This window comes from Pseudophryne corroboree, chromosome 4 (assembly GCF_028390025.1).
Source record: "Pseudophryne corroboree isolate aPseCor3 chromosome 4, aPseCor3.hap2, whole genome shotgun sequence".
NCBI classification, from domain to species: domain Eukaryota; kingdom Metazoa; phylum Chordata; class Amphibia; order Anura; family Myobatrachidae; genus Pseudophryne; species Pseudophryne corroboree.
In genome coordinates, this window is record NC_086447.1 from 204,660,409 (window position 1) to 204,685,036 (window position 24,628).

The 24,628-nt window shown below is 47.6% G+C and overlaps 1 protein-coding gene across 1 annotated transcript in view; it reads left to right on the top strand.

The window, feature by feature from the left end:
* Window positions 1-24,628, top strand: part of FARP2 (FERM, ARH/RhoGEF and pleckstrin domain protein 2) — a 238,283-nt gene that overhangs the window by 44,543 nt on the left and 169,112 nt on the right. The window contains exon 2 of the mRNA XM_063919260.1: window positions 11,190-11,424. Within this exon, the coding sequence (XP_063775330.1) occupies window positions 11,221-11,424 (204 nt within the window). The 5' untranslated portion in view covers window positions 11,190-11,220. The remainder of the gene's footprint in view (window positions 1-11,189; window positions 11,425-24,628) is intronic.

Consider the following 24,628-nt stretch of genomic DNA (forward strand, 5'->3'; position numbering starts at 1 on the left):
AAAGGTGGTTTTACCTGTTCCTGGATCTACCGTGTTAAAAGAACCGGCTGATCGTAAGATTGACACTATGCTCAAATCCATATACACTGCTTCAGGAGTGGCGTTAAGGCCCACTATTGCCTGTGCATGGATTTCTAAAGCCATAGTAAAGTGGTCAGGCACATAACTAGAGGATTTGGATACAATGGATAGAAGTGACATTGAATTGTTTCTACGTAACATACAGGATTCTGCGGGGGTTCATGGTGGAATCCATGAAGGACCTGGGGACGCTGACTGCACATATATCTTCCATGTCTGTCTCAGCTCGCAGGGGACTCTGGCTACGCCAATGGACTGCAGACGCGGAATCCAGGAGAAGTGTGCAGAACCTACCCTACACAGGTCAGGCTCTTTTTGGGGAAGCGTTGGATGCGTGGATTTCTACGAAGAAACCATTTTCTTCAGCTGTGTTGCAGTCCTTTCGGACCGCTAAGGCAAAAAAGTCCAAGCCTCCTACCACTTTCTTTAGAGGTGGTCGTGCAAAATCCAAAAATCCTGCACCTGCAGGCTCCCAGGACCAGAAACCTGCTTCTGGTTCCTCAAAATCCTCAGCATGACGGTGGACCGCACAGCCTGGAAGATGTGCTGGTGGGTGCGAGACTCAGACGTTTCAGACACGTCTGGGTGTCGTCCGGCCTGAATCCCTGGGTACAGGATGTTGTGTCGCAGGGGTACAGACTGGAGTTTCAAAAACTCCCGCCTCACCAATTCTTCAACTCAGGCTTGCCAGCTTTGCTGAGACAGGGCTATCCTACGGGAGGCCATCCTAAAATTGGAAAAGTCACAGGTCATTGTCCCAGTTCCACCTCATATGCACAACAAGGGTTATTATTTAAACCTTTTCGTGGTACCAAAACCGGATGTTTCGGTCAGACCAATTTTAAACTTGAAATCGTTGAACCCTTACCTGAGTGTGTTCAAATTCAAAATGGAGTCTCTCAGAGCAGTGATTTCAGGTCTGGAGAAGGGAGAATTCCTGGTACCCCTGGATATCAAGGATGCGTACCTCCACGTTCCGATTTGGCCGCCACACCAGGCTTATCTCAGATTTGCACTGTTAGACAGTAACTATCAATTTCAGGCACTGCCATTCGGCCTCTCCACAACACCGAGGGTGTTCACCAAGGTGATGGCCGAGATGATGGTTCTCCTCCGCAGACAGGGGGTGAACATAATCCCATATCTGGATGATCTGCTGATAAAGGCATCGTCCCGGGAGACATTGTTGCAGTCCATTGTTCTCACGACTCATCTGCTCAGGGAACACGGTTGGATCCTGAACCTTCCAAAGTCACATTTGGAGCCGACAAGGAGATTGTCTTTTCTGGGAATGATCCTCGACACAGAAGTACAGAGGGTGTTTCTGCCGGAGGAGAAAGCGTTGGTGATTCAAACAATGGTCCGGGATGTCCTGAAGCCAACCCGGGTATCGGTTCATCAGTGCATTCACCTTCTGGGGAAGATGGTTGCCTCCTACGAGGCTCTACAGTACGCAAGGTTTCATGCTCTGTCCTTCCAACTGGATCTCCTAGACAAATGGTCGGGTTCTCACCTGCACCAGAGGATACCTCTGTCGCCAAAAGCCAGGATTTCACTCCTCTGGTGGCTGCATATGTCTCACCATCTGGAGGGTCGCAGGTTCGGGATTCAGGACTGGGTCCTTCTTACCACGGATGCAAGTCTCCGGGGCTGGGGCGCAGTCACTCAGGGGAAAACCTTCCAGGGAAGGTGGTAAGCCTGGAATCCAGTCTACAAATAAATGTTCTGGAACTAAGAGCTGTCTACAACAGTTTTCTCCAAGCGGCTCATCTTCTGCGAGATCGAGCCATTCAAATGCAGTCGGACAATGTAACGACGGTGGCCTACATAAACCGACAGGGCGGAACGAAGAGCAGAGCTGCAATGTCAGAGGTAACAAGAATCATCCTCTGGGCAGAAAAGCACGCGGTGGCGCTGTCGGCAATCTTCATTCCGGGTGTAGACAACTGGGAAGCGGACTTCCTCAGCAGACATGATCTCCAGGAGAGTGGGGACTCCATCCGGAGGTGTTCACGGAGGTAACAGATCTTTGGGGTGTACCTCAAATAGACATGATGGCCTCTCTTCTCAACAAGAAGCTTCGGAGGTATTGTTCCAGGTCGAGGGACCCGCAAGCCGTGGCGGTTCACGCCCTAGTGACTCCATGGGTGTTCCAGTCGGTGTACGTGTTTCCTCCACTTCCACTCATTCCAAGAGTTCTAAAACTCATAAGGAGAACAAGAGTTCAGGCAATTCTCATTGCTCGAGACTGGCCAAGAAGGGCTTGGTACGCAGATCTTCTGGATCTACTGCTGGAAGAGCTGAGGCCTCTACCTCTTCAGGAGGACCTGCTGCAGCAGGGGCTGTTCGCTTATCAAGACTTACCGCGGCTACGTTTGTCAGCATGGAGGTTGACCGCCAGATATTAGCTCGGAAGGGCATTCCGAACAAGGTTATTCCTACCCTGATACAGGCTAGGAAAGGAGTAACGTCTAAACATTACCATCGTATTTGGAAAAAAATATGTATCTTGGTGTGAGTCCAAGGAGTTTCCTACGGTGGAGTTTCAACTTGGACGGTTTCTCCTCTTCCTGCAAGCAGGTATGGATATGGGCCTGAGGTTGGGATCCGTAAAGGTCCAGATTTCAGCCCTATCCATTTTCTACCAAAAAACAATTGGCTTCCCTCCCTGAGGTTCAGACTTTCTTGAAAGGGGTTCTGCACATCCAGCCTCCCTTTGTGCCGCCTACGGCGCCCTGGGATCTTAACGTGGTGTTACAGTTCCTCCAATCGGATTGGTGCGAACCTCTACCGGAGGTTGAGGTCAAGTTTCTCATGTGAAACGCTGTCACATTGTTGGCCTTAGCTTCTGCTAGACGTGTGTCGGAGTTGGGGGCTTTGTCTTGTAAGAGCCCCTACTTGATCTTCCATGAAGATAGAGCTGAGCTCCGGACACGTCAGCAGTTCTTTCCGAAGGTTGTGTCGGCATTTCATATCAACCAACCTATTGTGGTGCCAGTGGCTACTGACTCCTCAATTTCATCAAAGTCCTTGGATGTTGTAAGGGCTCTGAAGATCTATGTGAAGAGGACTGCTCGTCACAGAAAATCGGACTCTCTGTTTGTCCTGTATGATCCCAAGAAACTTGAGTGTCCTGCTTCTAAGCAGATGATCTCTCGCTGGATCAGGTTCACTATCCAGCATGCGTATTCTACGGCAGGATTGCCGTGTCCTTAGGCTACTCGTAAGATGGGTTCTTCCTGGGCGGCTGCCCGGGGTGTCTTGGTTTTACAGCTTTGCTGAGCGGCTACTTGGTCTGGGTCGAACACGTTTGCAAAGTTCTTCAAGTTTGATACTTAGGCCTCTGAGGACCTGAAGTTCGGTCAGTCAGTTCTGCAGGAGCTTCCGCGCTCTCCCTCCCGTTCTGGGAGCTTTGGTACATCCCCATGGTACTAATGTGGACCCCAGCATGCTCTAGGACGTAAGAGAAAATAGGATTTTAATTACCTACCGGTAAATCCTTTTCTCGTAGTCTGTAGAGAATGCTGGGCGCCCGCCCAGCGCTTCGTGATCCTGCAGTGGTTACTTAGTTCAGTACTGCTTAGTTCTTGGTTAAGTACTGTTTTGTTACTTGCTTAAGTAATATTGTTCAGCCGTTGCTGATATTTCAAGCTGGTTAGCTTGGTTTGCCTTGTTGTGTGAGCTGGTGTGAATCTCTCCACTATCTGTGTAATTTCCTTCTTTCAAAGTTGTCCGTCTCCTCGGGCACAGTTTCTAGACTGAGTCTGGTAGGAGGGGCATAGAGGGAGGAGCCAGCCCACACTCTCAAACTCTTAAAGTGCCAATGGCTCCTAGTGGACCCGTCTATACCCCATGGTACTAATGTGGACCCCAGCATCCTCTACGGACTACGAGAAAAGGATTTACCCGGTAGGTAATTAAAATCCTATTATCTTTTACTAAATCTCCCCATTTTTATGCTATTTCCCCTCCTTTCCTCCTTCCCCTTTTTCTCTACCCTCTTTCTCTATCGTCCTTGTGGATGCTGGGGTTCCTGAAAGGACCATGGGGAATAGCGGCTCCGCAGGAGACGGGGCACAAAAAGTAAAGCTTTCCGATCAGGTGGTGTGCACTGGCTCCTCCCCCTATGACCCTCCTCCAGACTCCAGTTAGATTTTTGTGCCCGGCCGAGAAGGGTGCAATCTAGGTGGCTCTCCTAAAGAGCTGCTTAGAGAAAGTTTAGCTTAGGTTTTTTATTTTACAGTGAGTCCTGCTGGCAACAGGATCACTGCAACGAGGGACTTAGGGGAGAAGGAGTGAACTCACCTGCGTGCAGGATGGATTGGCTTCTTGGCTACTGGACATCAGCTCCAGAGGGACGATCACAGGTACAGCCTGGATGGTCACCGGAGCCGCGCCGCCGGCCCCCTTGCAGATGCTGAAGTAAGAAGAGGTCCAGAATCGGCGGCTGAAGACTCCTGCAGTCTTCTAAAGGTAGCGCACAGCACTGCAGCTGTGCGCCATTTTCCTCTCAGCACACTTCACACGGCAGTCACTGAGGGTGCAGGGCGCTGGGAGGGGGGCGCCCTGGGAGGCAAATGAAAACCTTTTTTGGCGAAAAATACCTCACATATAGCCCCCAGAGGCTATATGGAGATATTTAACCCCTGCCAAGATTCACTAAATAGCGGGAGACGAGCCCGCCGAAAAAGGGGCGGGGCCTATCTCCTCAGCACACAGCGCCATTTTCTCTCACAGAAAGCCTGGAGAGAAGGCTCCCAGGCTCTCCCCTGCACTGCACTACAGAAACAGGGTTAAAACAGAGAGGGGGGGCACTGATTTTGGCGATATTGAGATATATATAAAGATGCTATAAGGGAAAACACTTATATAAGGTTGTCCCTATATAATTATAGCGTTTTGGTGTGTGCTGGCAAACTCTCCCTCTGTCTCCCCAAAGGGCTAGTGTGGGTCCTGTCCTCTGTCAGAGCATTCCCGGTGTGTGTGCTGTGTGTCGGTACGTGTGTGTCGACATGTATGAGGACGATGTTGGTGAGGAGGCGGAGAAATTGCCTGTAATGGTGATGTCACTCTCTAGGGAGTCGACACCGGAATGGATGGCTTATTTAGGGAATTACGTGAGAATGTCAACACGCTGCAAGGTCGGTTGACGACGTGAGACGGCCGACAAACTATTAGTACCGGTCCAGGCGTCTCATGAAACACCGTCAGGGGCGTTAAAAACGCCCATTTACCTCAGTCGGTCGACACAGACACAGACACGGACACTGAATCCAGTGTCGACGGTGAATAAACAAACGTATTTCTCATTAGGGCCACACGTTAAGGGCAATGAAGGAGGTGTTGCATATTTCTGATACTACAAGTACCACAAAAAAGGGTATTATGTGGGAGTGAAAAAACTACCTGTAGTTTTTCCTGAATCAGATAAAATAAAATGAAGTGTGTGATGATGCGTGGGGTTACCCCGATAGCAAATATTGGCGTTATACCCTTTCCCGCCAGAGATTAGGGCGCGTTGGGAAACACCCCTTAGGGTGATAAGGCGCTCACACGCTTATCAAGTGGCGTTACCGTCTCCAGATACGGCCGCCCTCAAGGAGCCAGCTGATAGGAAGCTGGAAAGATATCCTAAAAAGTATATACACACATACGGTGGTTATACTGCGACCAGCGATCGCCATCAGCCTGGAGATGCAGTGCTGGGTTGGCTTGGTCGGTTTCCCTGACTGAAAATATTTTATTCATATAGAGCATTTAATAGGATGCATTCTATATATATGTACGTGAGATGCACAGAGGGATATTTGCTCTCTGGCATCAAGATAAGTACGTTGTCCATATCACCCAGAAGATGTCATGGACACGACAGTGGTCAGGTGATACAGATCCCATACGGCACATGGAAGTATTGCCGTATAAAGGGAAGGAGTTAGTTGGGGTCGGTCCATCGGACCTGGGGACCACGGCAACAGCTGGGAAATCCAACCTTTTTACCCCAAGTTACATCTCAGCTGAAAAAGACACCGTCTTTTCAGCCTCAATCCTTCCTTTCCCATGAGGGCATGCAGGCAAAAGGCCAGTCATATCTGCCCAGACATAGAGGTAAGGGAAGTAGACTGCAGCAGGCAGCCCCTTCCCAGGAAAAGAAGCCCTCCACCGCGTCTGCCAAGTCCTCAGCATGACGCTGGGGCCGTGCAAGCGGACTCAAGGTGGGGGGGTAGTCTCAAGAGTCTCAGCGCGCAGTGGGATCACTCGCAGGTTGACCCCTAGATAGTACAAGTATTATCCCAGGGGTACAGATTGGAGAGTCGAGACATCTTCTCCTCGCAGGTTTCTGAAGTCTGCTTTACCAACGGCTCCCTCCGACAGGGAGGCAGCATTGGAAACAATTCACAAGCTGTATATCCAGCAGGTGATAATCAAAGTACCCCTCCTACAACAAGGAAAAGGGTATTATTTTACCACACTATATTGTGGTACTGAAGCCAGACGGCTTGGTGAGACATAGTCTAAACTGAAATCTTTGAACACTTACATAAAAGGTTCAAATCGAGATGGAGTCACTCAGAGCAGTGATAGCGAACCGGAAAAAAGGGGACTATATGGTGTCCCTGGACATCAAGGATTACCTCCATGTCCAAATTTGCCCTTCTCAACAAGGGTACCTCTGGTTCGTGGTACAGAACTGTCAATATCAGTTTCAGACGATGCCGTTTGAATTATCCACGGCACCCCGGGCCTTTTACCAAGGTAATGGCCGAAAAGATGTTTCTTCAAAGAAAAAAGGCATCTAAATTATCCCTTACTTGGACGATATCCTTAAAAGGGCAAGTTCCAGAGAACAGTTGGAGGTCGGAAGAGCACTATCTAAAGTAGTTCTACGACAGCACGACTGGATTCTAAATATTCCAAGAATCGCAGCTGTTTTCCGACGATACGTCTGCTGTTCCTAGGAATGATTCTGGGCATAGTCCAGAAAAAGGTGTTCCTCCGGGAGGAAAAAGCCAAGGAGTTATTCGACCTAGTCAGAAACCTCCTAAAACCAGGCCAAGTATCAGTGCATCAATGCACAGGAGTCCTGGGAAAAATGGTGGCTTCTTACGAAGCGATGCCATTCGGCAGATCTCAGGGGATTTGCTGGACGAATGGTCCGGATCGCATTTTCAGATGCATCAGCGGATAATCCTGTCTCCAAGGACAAGGGTGTCTCTTCTGTGGGGGCTGCAGAGTGCTCATCTTTTAGAGGGCAGCACACTCAGCATTCAGGACTGTGTTCTGGGGACCACGGATACCAGCCTGAGAGGCTGGGGTGTAGTCACACAGGGAAAAAATTTCCAAGGAAGTGTGGTCAAGTCTGGAGACTTCTCTCCACATGAATATACTGGAGCTAAGGGCAATTTACAATGCTCTGAGCCTAGGAAGACTCCTGCTTCAAAGTCAACCGGTGCTGATCCAGTAGGACATCATCATGGCGGTCGCCCACGTTATCAGACGGGGCGACACAAGAAGCAGGAGGGCAATGACAGCAAGGATTCTTCGCTGGGCGGAAAATCATGTGATAACACTGTCAGCAGTGTTCATTCCGGGAGTGGGCAACTGGGAAGATTTCCTCAGCATAAATGAATTCCACCCGGAAAAGTGGATACTTAATCTGGAAGTTTCCACATGATTGTAAACCGTTGGGAAAGACCAAAGGTGGTTATGATGGCGTCCCACCTGAAGCGCCAGGTCAAGAGACACTCAGGCAATAGCTGGGACGCTCTGGTAACACCGTCGGTGTACCAGTCGGTGTATGTGTTCCATCCTCTGCTTTTCATACCCAATGTATTGAAAATGATAGGAAGGAGAGGAGTAAGAACTATACTCGTGGCTCCGGTTTGGCCAAGAAGGACTTGGTTCCCGGAACTTCAAGAGATACTAAGAAGGGTCTTGATTCGGCAAGAACCGTGTCTGTTCCGGGACTTACCGCAGCTGCGTTGACGCCAAGGCGGGTGAACGCCGGATCCTAAGGGAAAGAGGCATTCCGGAAGAGGTCATCCCTACCCTGGTCAGAGCCAGGAAGGAGGTGACCGCACAACATTATCACCACTTAGGTGAAAATATGTGCCAGGGTGTGAGTCCAGGAAGGCTCCACGGAAGAATTTCAACTAGGTTAATTTCTACATTTCCTGCAAACAGGAGTGTCTATGGGTCTCAAATTGGGTCCATTAAGGTTCAAATTTCGGCCTGTTGATTTTCTTCCAGAAAGAAATTGGCTTCAGTTCCTGAAGTCCAGAAGTTGTTAAGGGAGTACTGCATATACAGCCCCTTTGATGTCTCCAGTGGCACTGGGCGATCTCAACGTAGTTTTGGGATTCCTAAAAAAAAAAAAAAAAAAAATCACATTGGTTTAAACAACTCAAATCTGTGGATTTGATATATCTCACATGGAAAATGACCATGCTGTTGGTCCTGGCCTCGGCCAGGCGAGTGTCAGAATTGGCGGCTTTATCTCACAAAGCCATATCCGATTGTCCATTCGGACAGAGCAAAGCTGCGGACTCGTCCCCAGTTTCTCCTTATGGTGGTGTCAGCGTTTCACCTGAACCAGCTTATTGTGGTACCTGCGGCTACTAGGGACTTGGAGGACTCCAAGTTGCTGGATGTTATCAGGGCCCTGAAAATATAGTTTCCAGGTTGGCTGGAGTCAGGAAATCTGACTTGCTGTTTATCCTGTATGCACCCAACAATGCTGGGTGCTTCTGCTTCTAAGCAGTCGATTGCTCGTGGGATTGGTAGCACAATTCAACTTGCACATTCTGTGGCAGGCCTGCCACAGTCTAAATCTGTTAAGGCCCATTCCACAAGGAAGGTGGACTCATCTTGGGCGGCTGCCCGAGGGGTCTCGGCATTACAACTTTGCCGAGCAGCTACGTGGTCGGGGGAGAACACGTTTGTAAAATTCTACAAATTTGATACCCTGGCAAAAGAGGACCTGGAGTTCTCTCATTCGGTGCTGCAGAGTCATCCGCACTCTCCCGCCCGTTTGGGAGCTTTGGTATAATCCCCATGGTCCTTTCAGGAACCCCAGCATCCACAAGGACGATAGAGAAAATAAGAATTTACTTACCGATAATTCTATTTCTCGGAGTCCGTAGTGGATGCTGGGCGCCCATCCCAAGTGCGGATTATCTGCAATACTTGTACATAGTTATTGCTAACTAAATCGGGTTATTGTTGTTGTGAGCCATCTTTTCAGAGGCTCCGCTGTTATCATACTGTTAACTGGGTTCAGATCACAGGTTGTACAGTGTGATTGGTGTGGCTGGTAAGAGTCTTACCCGGGATTCAAAATTCCTCCCTTATTGTGTACGCTCGTCCGGGCACAGTACCTAACTGGAGTCTGGAGGAGGGTCATAGGGGGAGGAGCCAGTGCACACCACCTGATCGGAAAGCTTTACTTTTTGTGCCCTGTCTCCTGCGGAGCCGCTATTCCCCATGGTCCTTTCAGGAACCCCAGCATCCACTACGGACTCCGAGAAATAGAATTATCGGTAAGTAAATTCTTATTTTTCCATGTGTTTCGTTTCCCCCTTTGCGTCTCCTTAAGCCTTCCTCCATCTCCCTCTCCTTTGATCTCTCCCCCTTTTTTCTCTCTCTTCCTATTTTCGCTTATCCACTTCATTAACATTGGGGTGCATGCACGTTGCACTTCAGACGCACACCTCACTTGATGTGGTAAAATTAAGGAAGCTAAATTGGGTAAGTGAATGGGGCCCAAGAACGTGGGTGAGTGTGCTGGCCAAACTTGCCCATGGTGGTGCGTGTATAATGTTATTCAGTGTGTGAGAAAGCATTGAAACAACTGTGCCATTACTTTTTCATCATTATTCCCTCAGTGTATGTTGCTGCATAACAAATCTGACACTTTATAACTAAAATACATAATGTCCTTTTCTTTTTTTTAATAGTATTATTATTATTTTATTTATTGCAGTTCAAAAAGGACTTTGAAATCCGCCATTAATATATTGAGGGGTGTCATGGGAAGGGTAACCACGATGGGGAGAGTAAATTGTTTGCTAAATACTTTAGCGAGCTCCCAGCCATGTAACTGTTATAGTTTCAAATTAAATATTTTATTCACTTGAAATTCTTCACAGGAAGCTGCTGATGGTTATACCACATGGGTCTGAGTGGTAAGCACAGCCGTTCTATGTAGGCCTAATTGCTTGTAAATGTGTTGTTTGCTTAAGGCTCTCATGGGTGTGTGTTGTCTTTGCCTTGTGCAGAATGTGTCCTACTTTCAGCCTGTTGATCTTTACTTAAACATAATAAAGGCTTCTGTTGTCCGGCTTCCTGTGTAAGGGACGGAGGGGACCCGTGAAGTGGTCTGTGCTGTTAGCCACATGTTTTCTCCTTTTCACCTCTCACTGTTGACTTGTTTTATTTGCACATAAAACAAGTTGTTTTGGATAAACTGGTTGTGTCAGTTTAGTGAAAGCTATTCTTCTTTCCAGCCAAATATTATATGTAACAGTGATACAAAAATCCTATTGTGTGTGTTTGTACATATAGGGCTCTTTGTTTATAACATTGCATTGAGTGTATTTGTATGAATGAGTGCCTGACAACACTCGGGCATAATACTTCACTAAGCTTTAACCCTGGGAAATAATTTCCCTGTCTCTGTAAATCTGTTTAGAAGAAGCCGCTCTGTTCTATACAGTCGGCAACAAGTTTCCGCTTGGCTGTATAGCGGGTATGTGACATGGTTCATAGGTTAGCTTATCTGTAAGCTATATATATGATGTCCAGTCAAGGATAACAGGTAAAAGGTACCTAGGCTAGTGTTATGTTGGTTCCTACAAAGGCTATTACCCTAATACTTGTACCCCCGACGTAAACTACAGTTTTCCAGGTATTGCTTAGTAATCTTGCCCTTCTTTTTAAGAAGCCTTGCTTGGACAATAGTAACCAGCTGTGATCTTGGTGCTCGTCTTAATCATATGCAGTAGAGGAATGTTTGGCCATATGTGGACATACACGGTAAAGCGGCTGTCTGCCATATTGGGTGGCTTGCATAATGTATAATATTATAACTATACACTTGCTTTATTGTACAGGTTGCAGAAAGTTGAGCACGAGGGAACAATCATGGGAGACGTAGAAGGCACATATCGCGTGTTGCAGACTCCAGGAGCCCGGCTAGGTGCACAGAGAAGCACCGGGATTAGCACACTAGAGCCAGGACAGAACCTCAGCACAGCTCTGTCGTCCTCACATCCCAAATCCTCAAATCAAGACTTGCGCTCGTCTGTGTTGCTTCTGGATGGAACAGAGCTTCCTGTGGAAATGGGGGTAGGTCTATTTTTTAAGTGTATTCTTAAATGTATAATTCGGACACGTTACACAAGCTATCTATCCTAATAAACAGGACTAGCAGGAAGAAACATTCAATTACAGTTGTATGTGATTTGTGAGATGTTTCAGCCACTCTTACACCGTCCCTGGTGCTGTAAACTAGGGAAACTTTGAAAGCATGTGATTGGTTCTCTGACAGGGGTGCAACCCGCGTCAGCCCTCTTTCTATCTGCTGTCTCCAATACAGCATATTGCCGGGTTGGTGGCGTTGCCGGTGACGCAGCGGGGGGGTGGCGCTGGGAGATCACATTGTAAGCTTGCGAGCGGGGCCTTCCTACCTCTGACTGTTTGTTTATTACCCAGTTTTGTTGTATTATTGTGTCCAATTGTAAAGTGCAACGGAATTTGCTGCGCTATATAAGAAACTGTTAATAAATAATAATAAATAAATCTCCCAGCTCCGCCCCCCCATACAGTGTGATCGGGAGCCGGGTCGCATCGACCTGGCTACCGTTTACACTGCACAGCTTACCAGGTTGAACCCGTGTTCAACCCTGCAAGCTACCCGAGTTGGAGTACCAGGTCACTCGACCCAGATTATTCCAACTCTGCCTTTTTACACCAGCCAGCATGGTTATGCGGGTTCATGTGCAATAACCCGTGTTGTATGCTGGCTGGTGGAAAAGGAGTATAACAGTTATCTAATGATAAGTAAAGGGAGGTGCATATAACCAGTGTAGCACATAACTGATGGCTCCACTCTAAAGGCCCTTGTCATTTGTCTGCTACACTGCTCTAGCTTTCCTTATTATAAGGGATTGGAAATGGCTACATCTGAAATAATGATCAATACACCAGGGCAATGATTCCCAGCAGTATACAAATCTGGCTTGTGCTGCATTCACCACCACTCAGGTAGTGTTGGGTGGACATCACCAGGGCTCCTCACAGAAACCATCACAGTTCCCATGAAGGGACAGGCGACCTGGATGGGCATCAACAACGGTGCTAAGTATATGAAAGCGGAAGGTGGTAACAGGATATGCATTGTTAGTCTGTTCTTGGATACCCCAGGATCACACTGGACATATGATTATATGTTTAACATAACACAGTGAACTCAAAACTTAATTGCTCATTTGGGATGGAGTTCTTATCTAAATCGAACGCGAAGTGATAAAAAAGGTACAGAATAAAAAGGTATGAAATATAGAAATGTATCGTAATAAAAAAGATCACCCTCAATTGCTGTTAAATAAACAGAAAGTCTTCCACATTGTCTTCTATGAACATGTTGTTTACGTGTAAATATGCGTGTGGATTTCAGCAAAGTCTTTCCCAGTTGTGAGACACAAGCCAGATAAAACCCCAGTAAGGTCACTTCAAATCAAGTTTTTAAAGTATACATTCTAAGTACAAGAAAAAGAACCAAAAGCTAAACATTACAGAAAATTCCAAAAACCCCAAGTTTTTTCCTTCTGCTTTACTGTCAAATGAGCAGCACTAAAGGTAATCTTAATTATATTGGCTACATTACATAACTATCATCATTTATAAACCTATAACTGTGCATAGTTCTGGGTGTCTGATAAGCATGATCTCACACTCTCTTTGTAAATGAGAATGACGGGAATTGGTAATATGTTAAAAAGTAGTAACATTAATTAATGTCTGATGGGTCTATGGGCCTACTTCAGAGTTGGTCGCAGCAGCAAATTTCTTACCAGTTGGGCATAACCATGTGCACTGCAGGGGGGGTAGATATAACATGTGCAGAGAGTTAGATTTGAGTGGGGTGTGTTCAAACTGAAATCTAAATTGCAGTGTAAAAATAAAGCAGCCAGTATTTACCCTGCACAGAAACAAAATAACCCACCAAATCTAACTCTCTCTGCACATGTTATATCTGGCACACCTGCAGTGCACATGGTTTTGCCCAACTGCTAACAAATTTGCTGCCGCGATCAACTCTGAATTACCCCCTATGTATGAAGCATTAGAGAGAGATGAAGAAGCAACCAACCAACCAGCTCCTGTCATTTTTTAAACACAGACTGTAATTTGCTGAATGGCTGGTACTTTATTTCTATCCACTTTATCTCTCTCCAGAGCTTAGTACATAGACCCCTAAATCAGATGTTCAGCTGTCAGTCAAAAGGTGCAAACATGTGCAAGTGTAGCGGTGGCTGGAGGGTATATTATCCATATACGGTACAGAATAAAGCACAGTTCTTCAATGCCAAAGAGCTGTCAGAAATATTTGGCTTTATGCTGGAGCATTCCTTCTTTGGTCTGTGTAGTTGGAGGGACACACCCTGCTTGCTGTTTCCCTATGGCAGGAATGAATGTGTGGTTAAACATAAATTCTTGTTAAATGGGCATTAAACCTGCAGTTGCCGAACAGCTGGACAAATGCTAGTCTGATGAAGCCAATCCAACCGGATTTGTTTCTTGTAAAATAAACAAGAAGTCTGCTGCTTACCTACCATGAGGATTCTCTATACAAGGGCTGATCCTGCTTGGTCCAAGAGCTGAACGGGGTCAGTCTCCAACATGCCATACACAGAGTTGTATAATGAGATGCAGCCACTACGCATGACTGAGCTGCTGGTTACCTTCAACAAGGAACTAGGACCTGTAAGTGCTGTAAGTGTCCGGTGATGGCTGCACGCACAGGCTGGTCATCCTCTGGCATCCAACCCTTTATCCAATCCTTTTCTTCGTATTATCAAGCATGAAGGCATGACCTTTTGTATGGAGATATGCTATATTTTCTAGTACAGAATGTGATATCGCCAGGGGACACAACTGGCTGGGGGTGCTATCTTTTCTAGAACAGAGTGTGACATCACCGGAGATCACTACGAGCTGGAAGTGCTATCATTTGTTGTACAGGGTGTGTCATCACTATTACTCACTCCTAGCCGGGGGTGCTTTCTTTTCTAGAACAGAGTATGAAATCACCAGGCTTCACTACAAGCCTGAGGTGCTCTCTCTTCTATAAAATAGTGTGACATCAGCAGACCTCACTACTAGCTGGGAGTGCTCTCTCTTCTATAAAATAGTGTGACATCAGCAGACCTCACTACTAGCTGGGAGTGCTCTCTCTTCTATAAAATAGTGTGACATCAGCAGACCTCACTACTAGCTGGGAGTGCTCTCTCTTCTATAAAATAGTGTGACATCAGCAGACCTCACTACTAGCTGGGAGTGCTCTCTCTTCTATAAAATAGTGTGACATCAGCAGACGTCACTACTAGCTGGGAGTGCGCTCTCTTCTAGAAAATAGTGTGACATCAGCAGACCTCACTACTAGCTGGGGGTGCTCTCTCTTCTATAAAATAGTGCGACATCAGCAGACCTCACTACTAGCTGGGGGTGCTCTCTTCCAGAACATAGTGTGACATCAGCAGACCTCACTACTAGCTGGGGGTGCCCTCTCTTCTATAAAATAGTGTGACATCAGCAGACCTCACTAGCTAGCTGGGAGTGCTCTCTCTTCTATAAAATAGTGTGACATCAGCAGACCTCACTACTAGCTGGGGGTGCCCTCTCTTCTATAAAATAGTGTGACATCAGCAGACCTCACTACTAGCTGGGAGTGCTCTCTCTTCTATAAAATAGTGTGACATCAGCAGACCTCACTACTAGCTGGGGGTGCCCTCTCTTCTATAAAATAGTGTGACATCAGCAGACCTCACTACTAGCTGGGGGTGCTCTCTCTTCTATAAAATAGTGCAACATCAGTAGACCTCACTACTAGCTGGGGGTGCTCTCTCTTCTATAAAATAGTGCGACATCAGTAGACCTCACTACTAGCTGGGAGTGCTCTCTCTTCTATAAAATAGTGTGACATCAGCAGACCTCACTACTAGCTGGGAGTGCTCTCTCTTCTATAAAATAGTGTGACATCAGCAGACCTCACTACTAGCTGGGGGTGCCCTCTCTTCTATAAAATAGTGTGACATCAGCAGACCTCACTACTAGCTGGGAGTGCTCTCTCTTCTATAAAATAGTGTGACATCAGCAGACCTCACTACTAGCTGGGGGTGCCCTCTCTTCTATAAAATAGTGTGACATCAGCAGACCTCACTACTAGCTGGGAGTTCTCTCTCTTCTATAAAATAGTGTGACATCAGCAGACCTCACTACTAGCTGGGAGTTCTCTCTCTTCTATAAAATAGTGCGACATCAGTAGACCTCACTACTAGCTGGGGGTGCTCTCTCTTCTATAAAATAGTGTGACATCACCAGACCTCACTGCTAGCTGGGGGTGCTCTCTCTTCTATAAAATAGTGCAACATCAGTAGACCTCACTACTAGCTGGGGGTGCTCTTTCTTCTATAAAATAGTGTGACATCAGCAGACCTCACTACTAGCTGGGGGTGCTCTCTCTTCTATAAAATAGTGTGACATCAGCAGACCTCACTACTAGCTGGGAGTGCTCTCTCTTCTATAAAATAGTGTGACATCAGTAGACCTCACTACTAGCTGGGAGTGCTCTCTCTTCTATAAAATAGTGCGACATCAGCAGACCTCACTACTAGCTGGGGGTGCTCTCTCTTCTATAAAATAGTGCGACATCAGCAGACCTCACTACTAGCTGGGGGTGCTCTCTCTTCTATAAAATAGTCTGACATCAGCAGACCTCACTACTAGCTGGGGGTGCTCTCTCTTCTATAAAATAGTGCGACATCAGCAGACCTCACTACTAGCTGGGGGTGCTCTCTCTTCTATAAAATAGTGTGACATCAGCAGACCTCACTACTAGCTGGGGGTGCTCTCTCTTCTATAAAATAGTGTGACATCAGCAGACCTCACTACTAGCTGGGGGTGCTCTCTCTTCTATAAAATAGTGTGACATCAGCAGACCTCACTACTAGCTGGGGGTGCTCTCTCTTCTATAAAATAGTGTGACATCAGCAGACCTCACTACTAGCTTGGGGTGCTCTCTTCCAGAACATAGTGTGACATCACCAGGATTCACTACGGGTCGGGTGTGCTGCAAGTAAAACATTTTTCTCTAACGTCCTAAGTGGATACTGGGGACTCCGTAAGGACCATGGGGAATAGCGGCTCCGCAGGAGACTGGGCACATCTAAAGAAAGCTTTAGGACTATCTGGTGTGCACTGGCTCCTCCCCCTATGACCCTCCTCCAAGCCTCAGTTAGATCTCTGTGCCCGAACGAGAAGGGTGCACACTAGGGGCTCTCCTGAGCTTCTTAGTGAAAGTTTTAGATTAGGTTTTTTATTTTCAGTGAGACCTGCTGGCAACAGGCTCACTGCATCGAGGGACTAAGGGGAGAAGAAGCGAACTCACCTGCGTGCAGAGTGGATTGGGCTTCTTAGGCTACTGGACATTAGCTCCAGAGGGACGATCACAGGCCCAGCTTGGATGGGTCCCAGAGCCGCGCCGCCGGCCCCCTTACAGAGGCAGAAGAGGTCCGGAAAATCGGCGGCAGAAGACGTCCTGTCTTCAACAAGGTAGCGCACAGCACTGCAGCTGTGCGCCATTGCTCTCAGCACACTTCACACTTCGGTCACTGAGGGTGCAGGGCGCTGGGGGGGGGGCGCCCTGAGATGCAATAAAAACACCTTGGATGGCAAAAAAAATGCATCACATATAGCTCCTGGGCTATATGGATGCATTTAACCCCTGCCAGAATCCATAAAAAAGCAGGAGAAAAGTCCGCGAAAAAGGGGCGGAGCCTATCTCCTCAGCACACTGGCGCCATTTTCCCTCACAGCTCCGTTGGAGGGAAGCTCCCTGTCTCTCCCCTGCAGTCACTACACTACAGAAAGGGTTAAAAAAAGAGAGGGTGGCACTAATTAGGCGCAGTATTAACTATACAGCAGCTATAAGGGGAAAAACACTTATATAAGGTTATCCCTGTATATATATAGCGCTCTGGTGTGTGCTGGCAAACTCTCCCTCTGTCTCCCCAAAGGGCTAGTGGGGTCCTGTCCTCTATCAGAGCATTCCCTGTGTGTGTGCTGTATGTCTGTACTTTTGTGTCGACATGTATGAGGAGAAAAATGATGTGGAGACGGAGCAGATTGCCTGTAATAGTGATGTCACCCCCTAGGGGGTCGACACCTGAGTGGATGAACTGTTGGAAGGAATTACGTGACAGTGTCAGCTCTGTATAAAAGACAGTGGTTGACATGAGACAGCCGGCTACTCAGCTTGTGCCTGTCCAGACGTCTCATAGGCAGTCAGGGGCTCTAAAGCGCCCGTTACCTCAGATGGCAGATATAGACGCCGACACGGATACTGACTCCAGTGTCGACGGTGAAGAGACGAATGTGACTTCCAGTAGGGCCACACGTTACATGATTGAGGCAATGAAAAATGTTTTACACATTTCTGATAATACGAGTACCACCAAAAAAGGGGTATTATGTTCGGTGAGGAAAAACTACCTGTAGTTTTCCTGAATCTGAGAAATTAAATGAGGTGTGTGATGATGCGTGGGTTTCCCCCGATAACAACGGATAATTTCTAAAATGTTATTGGCATTATATCCTTTCCCGCCAGAGGTTAGGGTGCGTTGGGAAACACCCCCTAGGGGGGATAAAGCGCTCACACGCTTGTAAGGGCTCTACCTTCGCCTGAGATGGCCGCCCTTAAGGATCCTGCTGATAGAAAGCAGGAGGGTATCCTAAAAGGTATTTACACACATACTGGTGTTATACTGCGACCAGCAATCGCCTCAGCCTGAATGTGCAGTGCTGGGTTGGCGTGGTCGGATTCCCTGACTGAAAATATTGATACCCTAGATAGGGACAGTATATTTTTGCCTATAGAGCATTTAAAAGATGCATTTTTATATATGCGTGATGCACAGCGGAATATTTGCCGACTGGCATCAAGTCTAAGCGCGTTGTCCATTTCTACCAGTAGAGGGTTATGGACACGTCAGTAGTCAGGTGATGCGTATTCCAAACGGCATTTGGAAGTATTGCTTTATTAAGGGAGGAGTTATTTGGGGTCGGTCTTTCAGACCTGGTGGCCACGGCAACAGCTGGGAATTCCACGTTTGTACCCCAGGTCGCCTCTCAACATGAGAAGACGCCGTATTATCAGGCGCAGTCTTTTCGTGGACAAGCGGGCAAAAGGTTCCTCATTTCTGCCCCGTGACAGAGGGAGAGGAAATAGGCTGCAGAAATCAGCCAGTTCCCAGGAACAGAAACCCTCTCCCGCCTCTGCCAAGCCCTCAGTATACGCTGGGGCTTTACAAGCAGAATCAGGCACGGTGGGGGGCCCGTCTCAATGAATTTCAGCGCGCAGTGGGCTCACTCGCAAGTAGACCCCTGGATCCTTCAGGTGATATCTCAGGGGTACAAATTAGAATTTGAGACGTCTCCCCCTCGCCGTTTCCTAAAGTCGGCTTTACCGATGTCTCCTCCTGACAGGGAGACAGTTTTGGAAGCCATTCACAAGCTGTATTCCCAGCAGGTGATAATCAAGATACCCCTCCTGCAACAGGGAAAGGGGTATTATTCCACACTGTTGTGGTACCGAAGCCGGACGGCTCGGTGAGACCGATTCTAAATCTAAAATCTTTGAACACTTACGTACAGAGGTTCAAATTCAAGATTAAGTCACTCAGAGCAGTGATTGCGAACCTGGAAGAAGGGGACTACATGATGTCTCGGGACATCAAGGATGCTTACCTTCATATCAAAATTTACCCTTCTCACCAAGGGTACCTCAGGTTTATGGTACAGAACTGTCACTATCAGTTCAGACGCTGCCGTATGGATGGTACACGGCACCCCGGGTCTTTACCAAGGTAATGGCCGAAATGATGATATTCCTTCGAAGGAAGTGAATTTTAGTTATCCCTTCCTTGGACAATTCCCTGATAAGGGTAAGATCCAGGGAACAGTTGGAGGTCGGTGTAGCACTATCTCAGGTAGTGTTGCGGCAGCACGATTGGATTATCAATATTCCAAAATCGCACCTGGTTCCGACGACGTGTCTTCTGTTCCTAGGGATGATCCTGGACACAGTCCAGAAAAAGGTGTTTCTCCCGGAGGAGAAAGCCAGGGAGTTATCCGAGCTAGTCAGGAACCTCCTAAAACCGAGCCAAGTCTCAGTGCATCAATGCACAAGGGTTCTGGGTAAAATGGTGGCTTCCTACGAAGCAATCCCATTCGGCAGATTCCACGCAAGAACTTTCCAGTGGGACCTGCTGGACAAATGGTCCGGATCGCATCTTCAGATGCATCAGCGGATAACCCTGTCACCAAGGACAAGGGTGTCCCTCCTGTGGTGGTTGCAGAGTGCTCATCTTCTAGAGGGCCGCAGATTAGGCATTCAGGACTGGGTCCTGGTGACCACGGATGCCAGCCTGCGAGGCTGGGGAGCAGTCACACAGGGAAGGAATATCCAGGGCTTATGGTCGGTCAAGCCTGGAGACATCACTTCACATAAATATCCTGAAGCTAAGGGACATTTACAATGCTCTAAGCTTAGCAAGACCTCTGCTTCAAGGTCAGCCGGTGTTGATCCAGTCGGACAACATCACGGCAGTCACCCACGTAAACAGACAGGGTGGCACAAGAAGCAGGAGGGCAATGGCAGAAGCTGCAAGGATTCTTCGCTGGGCGGAAAATCATGTGATAGCACTGTCAGCAGTATTCATTCCGGGAGTGGACAACTGGGAAGCAGACTTCCTCAGCACGACCTCCACTCGGGAGAGTGGGGACTTCACCCAGAAGTCTTCCACATGATTAAAAACTCGACAGGTATTGCGCCAGGTCCAGGGACCCTCAGGCAATAAGCTGTAGACGCTCTGGTAACACCGTGGGTGTACCAGTCAGGGTATGTGTTCCCTCCTCTGCCTCTCATACCCAAGGTACTGAGATTGATAAGATGGAGAAGAGTAAGCACTATATTCGTGGTTCCGGATTGGCCAAGAAGGACTTGGTAACCGGAACTTTAGGAGATGCTCACGGAGGATCCGTGGCCTCTACCTCTAAGAAGGGATCTGCTCCAGCAAGGACCCTGTCTGTTCCAAGACTTACCGCGGCTGCGTTTGACGGCATGGCGGTTGAACGCCGGATCCTGAAGGAAAAAAGGCATTCCGGATGAAGTCATCCCTATCCTGATCAAAGCCAGGAAGGATGTAACTGCAAAAACATTATCACCGCAATTGGCGAAAATATGTTGCGTGGTGCGAGGCCAGTAAGGCCCGACGGAGGAAATTCAACTGGGTCGATTCCTACATTTCCTGCAAACAGGAGTGTCTATGGGCCTGAAATTGGGGTCCATTAAGGTTCAAATTTCGGCCCTGTCAATTTTCTTCCAAAAAGAACTAGCTTCAGTCCCTGAAGTTCAGACGTTGTAAAAGGGGTACTGCATATACAGCCTCCTTTTGTGCCTCCAGTGGCACTTTGGGATCTCAATGTAGTTTTGGGTTCCAAAAGTCACATTGGTTTGAACCACTTAAATCTGTGGAGTTAAAATATTTCACATGGAAAGTGGTCATGCTGTTGGCCCTGGCCTGGGCCATGCGCGTGTCAGAATTGGCGGCTTTATCCTGAAAAAGCCCTTATCTGATTTTCCATTCGGACAGGGCGGAATTGAGGACTCGTCCTCAGTTTCTCCCCAAGGTGGTTTCAGCGTCTCACCTGAACCAACCTATTGGTGGTGCCTGCGGCTACTAGGGACTTGGAGGCCTCCAAGTTGCTAGACGTTGTCAGTGCCCTGAAAATATATGTTTCCAGGACGGCTGGAGTCAGGAAATCTGACTCGCTGTTTATCCTGTGTGCACCCAACAAGCTGGGTGCTCCTGCTTCTAAGCAGACTATTGCTCGTTGGATTTGTAGTACAATTCAGCTTGCACATTCTGTGGCAGGCCTGCCACAGCCAAAAATCTGTAAATGCCCACTCCACAAGGAAGGTGGGCTCATCTTGGGCGGCTGCCCGAGGGGTCTCGGCTTTACAACTTTGCCGAGCAGCTACTTGGTCAGGAGCAAATACGTTTGTAAAATTCTACAAAATTGATATCCTGGCTGAGGAGGACCTGGAGTTCTCTCATTTGGTGCTGCAGAGTCATCCGCACTCTCCCGCCCGTTTGGGAGCTTTGGTATAATCCCCATGGTCCTTACGGAGTCCCCAGCATCCACTTAGGACGTTAGAGAAAATAAGAATTTACTTACCGATAATTCTATTTCTCATAGTCCGTAGTGGATGCTGGGCGCCCATCCCAAGTGCGGATTGTCTGCAATACTTGTACATAGTTATTGTTACAAAAATCGGGTTATTATTGTTGTGAGCCATCTTTTCTAGAGGCTCCTCTGTTATCATGCTATTAACTGGGTTCAGATCACAGGTTATACAGTGTGATTGGTGTGGCTGGTATGAGTCTTACCCGGGATTCAAAATCCTTCCTTATTGTGTACGCTCGTCCGGGCACAGTATCCTAACTGAGGCTTGGAGGAGGGTCATAGGGGGAGGAGCCAGTGCACACCAGGTAGTCCTAAAGCTTTCTTTAGATGTGCCCAGTCTCCTGCGGAGCCGCTATTCCCCATGGTCCTTACGGAGTCCCCAGCATCCACTACGGACTATGAGAAATAGAATTATCGGTAAGTAAATTCTTATTTTTATCCTTATCGGAATTCTCTAATGACAATTCAAATAACTAGAACTACTGGTACTAGTCCTAGGGATTATTCCCCTTCCATGCTGTCATGGTAATAAACTAATAATGTGATAAAACCTATTAAGAAACTAGAATTCACACTATAGTACATATGCCGCTATTGTAATATTGTGCGAATGGAGTTGTTAGTAAAGTGTTAGTTTTTAGTTCTTGAAGAGCTATTCACATTTGTCAGTGTTGTCCTTCTGTAACTGGTTGGCATATTAGTATTTGCTGGATGATTGCGGTGGCTTGACTGTAAGTGACTGTGAACCACTATGTTTCAATGACTGGTATGACGGGCACAGCCAGTGTAATCCTGCACTTGATGTATGTAATGACTGAGAGCAGCTGGTATCCTCAGGACAGGTTCGTTTGAATGGGCAGCAGATGGACACAGGATAAGCTGTTATAACAAGCTTTGCTCTTTTTCCTCTGTGTATAAATCCATCTTGAGTAGTAGTGTCTGGACGTTGCTGCCAAAAGTAGTTTCTTTTTTTCAGCATAAAGTGCTCTATTAACGGTCTGACAAATGCCCTATAAGCAGCAGTATAGGCTGTGGATTGTTACTTGTTTTATTGAGTATTGTACTGTGTATCTCTGATCCACAGCAGAGCTTATTGGCTTCCAGAGAGAGGCTGCAGGAATGTTGTCTGCCCTAACTCTGTACCAGCTGCTACAATGGCAAATTGTCATCTCTAGAAATGAAAGCACTTAGTTAAGAATATGCAAAGTCCCCTAGCTTAAGGCTCTCCATCGAACAGATATACCCCTACAAGTTCACATTAATGGGCGGGGAGGGTTATGTTTCTGCTCGATGTCTACTGAGAGTGAGCTATTTAATGCAGGGTACTGACTGGCCAAGAACTCCTATGGTGTCGCCGCTAGTCAAAGCAATGAAAGACTCACAAATATGGGTGGCAAACACATGACAGCTAGTAGGTGATTGGCTGGAGCACCATTTATCATATGCAATGAGTTTTAAATAGCTACAACTTAGGGCCTAATACAGACCTGATCGCAGATGCAAAATCTTTCTTTAATGGGCAAAACCATGTGCACTGCAGGTGGGGTAGATATAACGTGCAGAGAGAGTTAGATTTGGTGCACATGGTTTTGCCCATTAGAGAAAAATTTTGCTGCTGCTGTCAGGTCTAAATTTTGCCCTAAGTTTCATGCATATTAAACTAATACATGGACTGGGTAACATGATTCGTTCACAGACCAAAGTTATTGTAAACTAGACTATCCAAAGCGTACGTCCTCATCATCAGATGTACAGGAAAATTCTGTTGCAGCTTGTAATACTACCCATTTCTCTGACGTCCTAGTGGATGCTGGGGACTCCGTAAGGACCATGGGGAATAGACGGCTCCGCAGGAGACTGGGCACATCTAAAGAAAGATTTAGGACTATCTGGTGTGCACTGGCTCCTCCCCCTATGACCCTCCTCCAAGCCTCAGTTAGATTTCTGTGCCCGGCCGAGCTGGATGCACACTAGGGGCTCTCCTGAGCTCCTAGAAAGAAAGTATAGTTTAGGTTTTTTATTTTACAGTGAGACCTGCTGGCAACAGGCTCACTGCAGCGAGGGACTAAGGGGAGAAGAAGCGAACCCACCTAAGTGGTGGTAGCTTGGGCTTCTTAGGCTACTGGACACCATTAGCTCCAGAGGGATCGCACACAGGACCCGACCTCGTCGTCTGTTCCCGGAGCCGCGCCACTGTCCCCCTTACAGAGCCAGAAGCAAGAAGGTCCGGAAAATCGGCGGCTGAAGACTTCTGTCTTCTCCAAGGTATCACACAGCACTGCAGCTGTGCGCCATTGCTCCTCATGCACACCACACACTTCGGTCACTGATGGGTGCAGGGCGCTGGGGGGGGGCGCCCTGAGCAGCAATATTAACACCTTGGCTGGCAAAACTGACACCATATATAGCCCCAGAGGCTATATAGGTGTAAATTACCCCTGCCAGAATAACACAAAAAGCGGGAGAAAGCCCACCGAAAAAGGGGCGGAGCCATCTCCCTCAGCACACTGGCGCCATTTTCCCTCACAGCTCCGCTGGAAGGATCGCTCCCTGGCTCTCCCCTGCAGTCCTGCACTACAGAAAGGGTAAAAGAGAGGGGGGGGCACTAAATTTAGGCGCAGTATATATATAATACAAGCAGCTATAGGGGAAAACACTCTGTATAGTGATATCCCTCTGTTATATAGCGCTCTGGTGTGTGCTGGCATACTCTCCCTCTGTCTCCCCAAAGGGCTTTGTGGGGTCCTGTCCTCTGTCAGAGCATTCCCAGTGTGTGTGCTGTGTGTCGGTACCGCTGTGTCGACATGTATGATGAGGAAAATGATGTGGAGGCAGAGCAAATGCCTGTAAATGTGTTGTCACCCCCTGAGGGGTCGACACCTGTGTGGATGGACTTATGGAAGGAATTACGTGACAGTGTCAGCTCCTTACATAAAAGGTTTGACGACATAGGACAGCCGGCTACTCAGCTTGTGACTGTTCCAGCGTCTCAAATGTCATCAGGGGCTTTAAAACGCCCGCT